The 12,064-nt window shown below is 34.7% G+C and overlaps 1 protein-coding gene across 2 annotated transcripts; it reads right to left on the reverse strand.

Annotated features, from left to right (window-relative positions):
* Window positions 1-933: 933 nt before the first annotated feature.
* On the reverse strand, window positions 934-3,914 carry LOC120202303. 2 transcript variants are annotated; one of them, XM_039202749.1, is made up of 4 exons: window positions 3,492-3,914; window positions 2,646-2,692; window positions 1,600-2,563; window positions 934-1,069 (listed from the first exon to the last, which is right to left on the reverse strand). In XM_039202749.1, exons 1-3 carry the CDS (start codon window positions 3,805-3,807, stop codon window positions 1,622-1,624), a joined length of 1,305 nt encoding a protein of 434 aa, XP_039058680.1. In that variant the 5' UTR covers window positions 3,808-3,914; the 3' UTR covers window positions 934-1,069; window positions 1,600-1,621. The 2 variants fall into 2 exon arrangements, with proteins under 2 accessions (XP_039058680.1, XP_039058679.1); XM_039202748.1 differs by having other exon boundaries at window positions 934-1,072.
* Between the last annotated feature and the right edge of the window lie 8,150 nt (window positions 3,915-12,064).

The raw sequence follows: 12,064 nt of genomic DNA on the forward strand, positions 1-12,064 counted from the left end.
TTTTTGGGTTATTCTTCTTTCGTTGAGAATTTGTTGGTTTTGGTGTCCATTTTTAGACATTTGGTAGCATTAGACATGGTCTATTGTTTTAACTTTTAACCAAAACTCCTCCCCTTTCTTTTAATAGTGAACTTGCTTAACTGAATTCTTCAACTGTCGCTGCTATCGTGCCGTGTTTTAAATGTAAAAAGAAAAAGTGCATTTTAAATTTTGAAATAATAATTAAATAAATACTACTAGTAATTGTAAATCCAAAAGAGAAAAATAATACTACTACTAATAGCAACTGTACATGGTTCCATACACTCCAACATTAAATATGTGTCTTAAAAAGAGAAGAAAGAGTTTGACTGTAGTTTTTTTAATTAATGAGTTATTTGATAATGAATGTACTTCTACTATAAATTTAATTGTCCGAATTTAAAATCTTTAAAAAAAATATACGTATATTATAAATATTATTATTTAAACTCAAAATCTTTTTTTAAGAACAATATTCCCATTGGACTATAATCAGGTAGTAAAATTAGGCAGTACAGAAATGGAAAAAATGGTACTTGAAATTTAGGGATTACAGGTGGCGAGGTGACAGGCAATGATCCACTTCCGAGAATTGCGGACAACTAGTGCAGCCCATGATATAAATGTCATAAATTAACAGATTAAATCAAGGACAGATTAATTTTAAAAAATCCAATTATTTGAAGAATCAGTAGAGAGAGAAAAAAGAGTTGGAGTTCGAAAAATCAAAATTCAAGGGAATTCCTTGAAAATTAGAAAAACAGAGACAAAAATAGAAAGAATTTTAAATGTTAACGAATAGTGGCGAAAATAATCGACTTCCAAAAGGATCGAAAATCAATCAGCCAATACAGGATTTCATATTGAATCAATTCGTGTATTAATGCGGTCCAAGCAAGAAACAGATCAGTCTGTACAAAATAAGAATATCATCACTAATGATGTTATATATTATATTATATTCCATTGTTTAAAATATTTTTCCTGTTGAGCCTATTTTATCACTTATAATTTCCATTTTCTTTTGCAGTGCAAGTCCCATGATGCCCTGCTGAGGAAAAAAAATACTTCAGAATGATGTAAAGAATTGTTCATGAATTGACATACCACCATGTGCAATCCCTATATTTCCGATACAATTGCAGAGAAGAAAAATCAGAATCTGTAAAAGCTACAAATTACGACCACTCACACCCAAGAAACTAAATATTAACAGGTTTGGATTATTACTTTTTAATAGTCAAAATCAAGTTTGGCCAAGTTCAAATTCAAGGTAATCGGGTATGGTTTCAGGTTAGGGTCAAAATTAACAGAGGTCAGATTCAGAAATATTTTTAAAAGTGTGACACACATGTTAATGACATAAAATTTTTAAATGGACTGAACATAAATCAAATTTCAAGATGGATAGATAACTAATTTTTAAATAGAGAGGGCAAGCTGTGGATCGCCACTGCATCTACTCCTTTGAAAGCTCAGAAACAAAGACTGGTCTCAATTATGACCTTATTAAGACGATGAAAGGAAAATTTATCCCTGTACTGAAAAAATTAGTACATCACTCAGAGAGGTACTAACCTTCTAACAGCAGATAAGAACTTCAGATCTTGCTAGATTTGGCCCAGAAAAATCCCTTTTTCCAGTTAGAATGATTCTCTGACGGGGATCTACTTCCCTTTGATCCGAAGGAAAAGTGTTTCCTCAGGAAAGGCTTGCCCAAGGAGCTTTTCATGCTTGAACTGGAGGCCTTACCTTCATGTCCACTACTTTTAATACGATTAAATACAATAGGATCCACATCCATATCACTATCAACAACACGGCTCCTTGATTTTTTGTTGATTTTGGCCTTAAAATCCATTTCAGCTTTAAATGCTTTCTCAGATAATTTATGTGTCTTCTCTCCCAAAGTGCATATTGGACAAGCAGGGTCATACTTGTCAATTTCAGACGTCATATTTTCCAAACATTCAGCATGGTAAACATGGCCACAAGTTAGTACAGCAACAACAGAAAGATCATTGCTAATGATAATCTTCTGAGTGCTCCACAAAGATTTTTCTGATAACAGCTTCGAGCAAACACCACACGTTTGCAGATCAACAGACGGTGATGCTGAGGTTCGGCCACTGGATTTGCTTATTCTCTCACGATGAAAACCCCATGTGTCGTTATCAAAAGACCACCTCTCCCTACGAGATGCAGGGAGTTCACAAAAGGCATGCATAGACCAACCATCAGAAGAACCACCGCAAGAGCCACCATTTGATTCATTGCTCCATGAAGGCATCACAAGCCTTTCCTCACCAACTGTGTATCTATTAGGCGACTTCAATCCCAGAATTCGGTTATCAGATACTTGACGCAATAGATGATGTCCGGGAGACTTGAGAGGCCACTTTGTTATTGTTGAACTGGTAGGATGCACATGACTCTGCGAAGAAATAGGGGATGTTGCTGTGGAGGAAACTGATGACAACGAAAGTGATAACTTAGAAGGAGATGGGTAAGAGGCCGCAGGGGATTCTGCTGACTCCTTTGCCTGAAACACAATTCAGATTTCTCAAAACAATGTGATATGAAGGAGATGCATGAAACTACCTCCAGAGGGGAAAATGTTTTACCAGCTCTGAGTTCACATTAATCAAGATATTCCTTGAAATAGGTTGATCTGCACAATAAATGTAAAAGAATGTTAGATAAAGCGATTCCAAGAGGACCTTTCTTAACCAACAAAATGATAGAATGGCATGACCAACATTTAAAAGACGACTTTTTTCCCTATAAACGAAAACAAGGAGACAAGCGAGAAAATCTCAGGTCCAATTCTCTCCACCCTCTACTCAAAAATACAAGGAGACCCTCTAGACTCCATACATATCCTGTTCATAGAAATGTTGGAAAATTGTATTGCATCCATCCTTTACAAAACTCCACATGACCCCCCGCTTTTTCCAAATAAAAAATTGAAAATGAAGTATTGACACACTACTCGCATAATTCATATAAGGTGGAAAAACAAAGGCCAGAAGAATGGCCTTTCAAAACTGTCCAACCAACGAGCCAAAATTAATCCAGTTATGCATGTAACTCCTTTACTATAACTGGTTTTCAAGATCTTATCAAATGAAGTAACCTAGTAAATTAGGGAAAAATGATCTGCATTTTGAGAAGGAAAAGTGGAAAACATAAAATTTTCACTTTTTAAATAAATTATACATTATTTCCCTTTCCATGACATATAAGGATTTGTGCTAGTCACTTTTCAGACTTTTGGTCAGAATTCAGAAGCAACTTTCTTTGTTTACATTACTAATACTTTTCATTCACTGCAAGTTATCATCCATCTAATTCAGTTATACTCCCATATAGTAAATTTGATGATAGGAACATTAGTTTAACATTCAAAATTAACTTCAACATTTCAAAATCCATAAATTCACACTAAGACCAGCACCCCAGTAGTTTACCTGAAGCAGGAGTTCTCACATGTCCAGAAGTTGCTTCTGAAATTGGGGACTTTTGCCATGTACGAGACTGAAAATTATCGGACAAAATTCCATCCTCCGATGCACATGCAGATTCATATTTTATCTCTGATCCATCATTCCGACTTACTGCATCTGAGAACCAACTTAAAGAAGTGTCTTCACCGGCTACGCGCCCTCGGTTATCCCAGCGAAAACTCCATGTCGGTGAATACCTTATATTCCTATGTAAAACCTCACTACCTGATCCATTTACGATAGTTTTATCTCTAGCAGCAACACAACAAGCAGCCCCCATGATCCAATACAATACAAATTAATTCTCTAACAGTATTCAAACAACCATTATTCACATTATCCAAAAAACGAACTCAACGGATTTTAGCAATCAGCGGTACTGTAGAAGGAAAACCGCCGACTTCATACACCTTCAATTTCTAACACCAAAAAACAAAATAGAACATCGACATGGTTACTGTTAGATTATAAAATAAAATGCTACTAAAATTCATTGCATCTGATTTTAAACCCCGAATCTATCTAATCTTTAATTAAGGTTGAATTAGATATTAAAACAAAAGGAATAGAAAAACGAAGCTGAAATTAGCCAGAACACCCACCAAAAAGGAAGTCTAAACCAACCAAAATAACTAAAAACACTTTCCCCTATTTTTCTTAAAGAAACAAATACCGTTTTAATCGTAAAGTGAACTTCAATCAGTTAACAGCTAATAAGTTGAGAGAAAAAGTGAAAGAGCTCAAAAGAACATTCTTAGTATGCCCGCCAACTCACTCAGAACTCAAGAAAAAGCAAAAAATAACATAGAAACAATTTACCAAAAATACTAAAAAAAGTCGGGGAAAACCAAGCATCGAGCAATTAGCTTGTTTCTAGAGACTGAAAAAGAGTGAATTCGATTACAAAACAAAATATCAATAATTACTATCATTAATTGGGGAAAAAATAAAAACCCTAAATATAGTAAAACGAACAAAATCGAAATCACTATAAAGGTGAAGAAGAGATCCGAAATAAATGCAAAAGTAACAGTAACTCCAAATCCAAGTCAAGATATAACCACGGAAAAAAATCGTAAAATAATCAAAATCTAAAACATATATATTAAAGGAAAATTAAATTTTTAATAAATAATACTAGATTCTTGTGGTGCGTTAGATAGCCCGACAATCAAACAACTCTTCCACATCGGAACCGGAGGCAACCGAACCGTACCTGACTGAGCTCCGATAGGCTGCGGCGTATTTGTAAATAGAAAACAAGCAGTGTGTTTTAAAATAAGGCTGCTTGTGCTTCCTTTAAGTTCTATTATCTATATTTTCTTCTCTCCTTTGGGGGCTATTTTCAGGGGAGAAAGAGGAAAAGAGGGAGGTCGCTTAAGACGGGTTTATTTAACATTTTTAGACTATGTATAGCTTCTGTGTCTAATTCTAATTATAGTCCCTATACTATTACTAGAATTTGGAATCTAATTCTTCTACTTTAATTTAACTTCATAATATTATTATTAAGCCCAAATTGATACATTACTAGTTGATATTATTAAATTAAACGAAATAATTAACATCATTATAAATTTTAATTTATTAATATCATCATAAAAATAGGGAAAAAATAAATTAAAGTAGACTTTGAAAGATAAAATCTCAAGTTTTAATATGATAAAGGGACTAAAATCATAATTAAACCAACTCCTTTTAAAGTCTTTCTTATTTATCAGCCGTTAAACCCTTTTGGAAGGAATTAATACTGAACTTAATTATACTTTGGGAGCAAGTGATTCTGATTCCCTGCTTACACTATCTTGCACCTGGTTAATTTCATAATTTTTTACAAAGAAAAAATTCATAATTTTTTACAAAGAAAAAATTCATAATTTGAGGGGTTAATTTGAGAAAAATTATCTACGCTTTTTTGGGGAGAAAAATGGAAAGTAGCATTGTAGCAATAGAGCTAACGAACGGGCACGAGTGATTTCTTATGAGGTACGCGGAGTGCGTAATACGCATCGTCCTGCTTTTTCCCATCACACCGAACCAAAAGTATCATCATGAATTATTTTTTATTTATTTATTTTTTTTTTCAATTAAAAAGATTCTTATAAATATTATTTTATTCTGTAAGTAGTTGAAGAATTTGGTAAATATTACATTTTTTTACTTTATCTTAATTAATATGTCTTATTTAGTTCATTTTCTATACGAATTGTTTTTAACTTTAGAAATAACTTAAAAGAAAGTATGGCGTGTGGGGTTCTTAGACTTAGATTGAGACTGAGAGATGACAATTAGAACATCAAAATCAGATGAGATTAGGTGAAACCAAATAATGTTATTTTGTTTGTAAACTAAGACCGACATAAGTGGGTTAATTTGATGGGTTTTTGTGGACCAAATTTAAGCAATTGGGGCAGGTTCTTGTTTCTGGGCCCAAAATATGGAACTTTTAATTTGGGTTTTTTTCCCAATATCCCATGCTGGTTAATTATTGTGGGTATTAGGGCGACTCAATTTTTATTTTAGGAAATACGGAAAAAGTTATAGTGTACATTGAACTAGTCACATCGATGTGACGAGTTTATTAAAAAAATTAAATTTTTTAATGCAAAAAATATAATTTTTAAATTTAAAAAATTAGAGGAGCTCGTTAGCTCGACGTGGTGAGTTCGGCCAGATATTTGAACCAAATAGATGTTGAGACTAAGGCTATAAATAAGGGTTTGGTGAAATTCAAAAAAAAAATTGCGAAAAAACCTACATTTTGTGTAAATCTCGAAAAACACCTACCCGAGATGAAATGTTGCGCCTGGATAACGCCCATATTTCTTCTATCGTACTCCGACCAGAAGAAAAATGAAGTATTCGTAAGCGTGGGATGACATACGGAGAGCCGCATCAGCGAATACTGATATATCTGCAGTAATTTGGTTTATTTCCAGCCATACATATACGTGGCTTCAAGTTGTATCAGACGTTGATTGAGGCTCTGATCTTGGTCGCCTGAGACTCACACATTCCAATTCCCGAGTGATGGAGTGACGATAACTTGGGAAGACATCACTTACCAACTCGGTGTTACTGTGAATGAAACCCCCATAGTGAGACAGAACAGTTACAACCCCGCGACGTTGGTCTACCAAGTTTTGGGAAAGATGCCACCATCCGACGTCATCGAGGGTTATCGAGACTGCAACATCCGAATTCGTAGTGAGGACGAGGTTATTTTTGAGTCCCGGGAATATCTTCTCCAACTGATTGAAGGGGTATTATTACCAGATAAATCCGATATTTTGGCGCACACTCAGTATCTGCAAATTTTGGAAGACTTCGTTGTGTGTTGTAATACCAGTTGGGGCGCAGTGATTTTAGCTTGTGTGTACCAGAAGCTTTGCAAGGTTGCATTTGTCTAGCCGAGTTGAAAAGTCGATGTAGTAGGTTGTCTAATACTGCTACAATAATGGGCTTGATACCAATTCCCGTTTTTGATGTAAATTACACCAACCTTGGTTGAGTTTCCTCTAGTTGCAAGGTAATTTTTTTTAACTTCATTTATTTAACCTTTTTTAATTTGATTAATTTAATTATTTTTTATAGTATTTTTTATTTTTAAATATTTTAGATGACATCATAAAATATCCGAGATGAAGTTGACGGGTGCCACTGCACAAGATATACGGATGAGGATCGACATCGTCGGTCAATATGTGATATTTATTTGTTCTTTTATTACTCCCTATGTCCCATAAAAATTGTTCATTATTGACTTTTTTAGTCAATTTTTAAAAAATTTGACAAATTATTATTTAAAATTTATAATCGATAAAAATATGTAACAATATATTTTAAAATTCAAATATATATTTTATAAAATTTAATTATTTAAAATAATCAAGGTCAAAGTTTAAAAATTGTGACTTTTTAAAAGTCAATAAGAACAATTTTTATGGGACAGAGGGAGTATTTTTTTTTAATAACAATTTATATATACTAACTTTGATATTTAATATTTATAACTTTCTTGGCTTTCGTATGTTGACGACGAGATCAATCAATTATTGCCACCATGATTTTTTTGGGGGTCCGAGTTATGGTATACCGTGACGTTGTTATTATATTTTGCGATTGTTGAGCGGCACATCGCTGATAGAGTTATGCGACAATTTGCATCGCATCAGTCTATTCCTACGCAAATCGTGGATATGGACAAGCTCCATATAATTGATACACATGGGAAACATAAAAAAAATTTATTGGTTAAGCATGCTTACTACATCGAGCTATGAAATCAACGTCAACTATCGATCCCCTTGTGTTACAACATTACATCGCTAGGCCTAGATTTCGACCATTCTCCCTATCTCCAAAATTATGAAGCAAATGGAAACCATATCTCACAACATCACAACAGAGGGGAGAATAAGAACATCATCAGGCCACATGTGCCAAGTCCAAGTCCAAGAAAAAAACATCATTGCCTTCTTATTCCACTTCAACATCTGCAGCTGAAGATTGTTATTATGTATCTCAGGCTAGTTTCGGTTTCTATCCTCCATACAATACTTCAACTGAGACTAGACCAATTTGGGTTGGAGGTTCATGGGATACACCGCAATACACTCAAGCATCTTCGACCGAACATGCGGTTGCGGGTGAGTGAGATCATATCCTATATGACCGACAAAGTAATAGCCAAGTTGAATTAATTACAGTAATGATGACATCAAATACCATAAGCCCACTACCGTATTTCTAAGGTTGATCTTAGAGTGTGTTAAGTACACCTCCTCGGCAAGAGTACTCAACGAGCCCCTTGCCATTATCATTCAACCACTCCTCGGCATCCTCAAGAACTTAGAAAATAGAAATAAATTTTCTTTGTAATTTTCCTGTAAATGATTTATTGTTTATAATTATTTACTTACTTTGTATTTTCTAAAATATAAATAAATTTATTTTTCTTTTATTTTTAATTTTTTTAAATTTTATCTGACGGAACTCATCACCTCAGAGTGATGAATTCCAAGTGATTGTTGCCCATCTTCTTGTTGATCAATGGTTACAAAACAGTTAGTTTTTTTAATTTAAAATTATATTTTTTTTGTATTTAAAAAATTAATTTTTTAATAAACTCGTCATCGGGTACACTGTAACTTTTGCCCTATTTCTCAAAATAAAAATTAAGCCGTCCTAATACCCAAATTAATTAACCCGCATGAGATATTGGGAAAAAATACCTTTAATTTGTCTCTCACAAAGCATTTGTGTCTTTTGGAATTTCCTTCTTTAAGTATATTGGAATTTCTCTTTTGGTTGACATGATAATTGCAACTTATAATATTTTTTTTAAACGGTATGTTAATAATATTTTTTTAATTTTATAAATAACCTAAAAGTTATCTCAATTAATATAGGGATATATTTTTTTAATAAATAAACTAAATAAAGTGGCTATAGTGATTGTGGTTAAGCAAGAGAGGGAGGGGAGGGTTAAGGGGTTAAAGAAAAGATGGGAACTTAATATTAATATGAAAAATAATTAAAATTAAGTTTAAACGCAATGATAATTAATAAAAAAAAATTGCTGACATGTATAAATTTGATTGGTCGAGTCTATATCTTATGCGATGAAGATGATTCATAAAATAATTTCTTCAAAATTCTAGCATAAATTCCTTCTTTTTCGATGTTCTACAACCATCCACGGAACAAAGTTCTCTGTAATGAACCTCCATTAATTTATCTAATGAAAGCAGCTAAAAGAAAAACAAGGAGCCATTACATCGCTTTATGCAGAATCGACATAGATTAAAGAAAAACCAACTTCCTATGGTTATATAAAGGCCATAGAAAACTTTGAAAGCGCCAACAATATCAGTAAGTAAAAAACCAAAACCTACAGCTAAAAGTGTTCCTTGCCAGAAGTTATCAAACAAAAAAAGGAACAAAATCAATCCTAGAATTACACTACCAACCATTTCAGATACGCCAGATCCTGTGGGTGTCAATCTTCTAATGGGTGTCAATGCCATGCCTCTAACTGGTTCCCAAATCAGATAGTATATCCAACATCCCACGATCGAAACGCTGAGTTTCGACACCTCGAATGTGATACACAGGAACACCATTAAAAGGAAAACAATTGCTGATAAGAAATTCATTACCATAATTGTTGAATCGGGGGCTATGGTAAGTATTGATTGATGAAAGCATATTGCGAGAAATGCGAGTAGTCCTTCAAGTGCTGTCCTGAAACCATCGGGAAAAGATTTGAGCTGTCCTAGTGTCAGGAAAAACGTTACGATGAAAACCACATAGGTCGGAACATAGAAAAAAAGGAATTCGTGTGGATGCAAGACTGATCTCCCCAATACTGATCTATACGATTGGTCATACTCTTCGGACTTTGAGGAACTTTCGCCCTGCCAGACTCCACCGGGCGGACTAAGAGCGGCTTGAAAAGTTACGGTAAGAAGCAGTGCTAAAATTACTAGTAGAGCATTGCAGTCTTCGCTTGATATATTATCCATTTCGGAAAATATTAGTGACGTTGCCTTATTTAGATACTTGGCAATTTGTTTCTCTATCTTATATTTAAAGTTTGAAACTCATGGAATACAGCAGCTGCGCAAAATACTGATGCTTTCTCTGTTACTTTGCCCTATTGCAACATCCAGTGCCGTCGAACCAGCCTGATTGGTAGCATGCTTACATGGCCGGTCCAATGAGTTTTAATGCCCTGGGCGAGATAATAATTTTATGCCCCTATAATTGTACCGTATAATAGACAAATGTAATTTCTGTAGGTTATTCCCAGAACATGCTTTATGCTTGAAAATTCATACATTTTCTATGAAGTTTGAAATCCAGCCAAATTATTTAGTAGTATATATTATGGGAAAATGTCCATTGAAACTCGATCAGCAGGATCATTGCCTCTGACTTTACAGCCACTGCTTGTCCTGTTTGTGCTTGTCTTACAAACATATCCATTTCCACCACTCTCCCCAAGTCAAGAATGTTCGATCAAGGCAGCTTACATCATATTAGCAATGGCATGATACAAATACCAACAGGACTGGCAGATTGCCAACTAAATATCACTTTGCTCCACAATAACAGAATACCAACTAACACTTCGTTTGGGCCCCAAACAATGACGGGAAGTTATGTTGCATGAACAGGGGAAAACATTGAAAGCAAACTGCAAGAAAAAGGATATGAACAAGCATATATTACAAAGGGAGTGCAGGAAGTCGAGACGTCAATATATCATAAACCATCAATGCAGAAAGTGACACATAGAAGACATCTTACTAGAATTGAAACAAAGACGCATAGCAAAAGAGATAGTAAAGAAACCATTGCATTTAGCTGGGATCATACAATATCTCATGTAGGAAACCGACAAGTTTCGAAATCTACAGTCAGATTATTACTTCAATAAACAAACTGAAAATATCATGAGCAAGAAATAGTAGCCTAGAGAATATAAATCAATGTCACTTATAGTTCTTCAGATACTTATGTTTACCTCCAAGTAATCATCCAGCTTTTGAACTAGATTCTGTGCGAGCTTTTGGTTCTGATTTAGAATCTCCTCTCGTATTAGCTGTTTCTGCGCTTCTTGCATCACCTGAACAAAATCCACCACCATCATGGTGGTGGTGGTGGTGATTTTGATGGCTGTGATGATGACTACTCTTACCTTTTAACTGCTTCTGCATGTCGTATGCATCCTCCCCATCAGCATAATATTTCGCCTCCACATCATGTATCTTATAACCCAACGTCTGAGTATACAGATTAAATGTTGCCCTGTTACTCTTTCTCACATGGAGCGAGACATACTCTGCTCCAAACACCTGCATCACTTCGCATATTAGTATTGAAGAATACAAATGCCTTTTCTTCCTTGTTGATTGATTTTGCAGTTAAGCTGTTCAAGAATTGCTAAATATAGAATCAATAAAAGTAAAAGTAACTCTAACATAAGCATTCTATATAAAAGTAAAACTATTCAGTATTTCGTAAAACAAAGATTGGAATTTCAAGTTCTATTTCTCTTAAAATATTCTTTTCCCTTCGAATCCAAAATGTAATCAAGCAAAAACTAATAACTAACTAATTTAAAAGTATTACAGTCCATATATGAGCAGATAAATGACTAAAAAGGAAAATGAAAAGAAAAAATAAATAAATGGAAAGACCTGTTCCATAGCGGCTTGGGCAACGATCATGAGCTTAGTGGCGATGCCAAGCTTGCGGTGGGTACGGAGGACGGCGAGAGAGGTGTTGTGGCCGTGGCACTCGTTGCCCCTACATGCTGGGAATAACCTACAGAAAGGAGGTGAGGATTACAAAGGCCGCCCATTCGCTACAGTTGTCATCAATGGCTTAGTGCGTATCAATTCTATTGATGCCCCTACATGCTGCCCTGGGCCGTTGCCGCACATGTATTGGGCCGGCCCTGCATGCTTATCAGCCTTGCAGTCTAATAAGTAATCTGAGCATCTGGTACAATCACTTAAAATGTCAAC

Source organism: Hibiscus syriacus, unplaced genomic scaffold, assembly GCF_006381635.1.
Source record: "Hibiscus syriacus cultivar Baekdansim isolate YM2019G1 unplaced genomic scaffold, ASM638163v2 tig00008386_pilon, whole genome shotgun sequence".
NCBI classification, from domain to species: domain Eukaryota; kingdom Viridiplantae; phylum Streptophyta; class Magnoliopsida; order Malvales; family Malvaceae; genus Hibiscus; species Hibiscus syriacus.

What these genes read in the sequence shown, in the direction of transcription:
- LOC120202303 (XM_039202749.1), bottom strand. Translation starts at nt 3,807, where the DNA reads ATGGGGGCTGCTTGTTGTGTTGCTGCTAGAGATAAAACTATCGTAAAT. An exon ending in TGTGAGAACTCCTGCTTCAG is followed by an intron (nt 2,693 to 3,491) that starts GTAAACTACTGG and finishes TTTATTGTGCAG; the next exon opens with ATCAACCTATTTCAAGGAAT. An exon ending in TTAATGTGAACTCAGAGCTG is followed by an intron (nt 2,564 to 2,645) that starts GTAAAACATTTT and finishes ATTGTGTTTCAG; the next exon opens with GCAAAGGAGTCAGCAGAATC.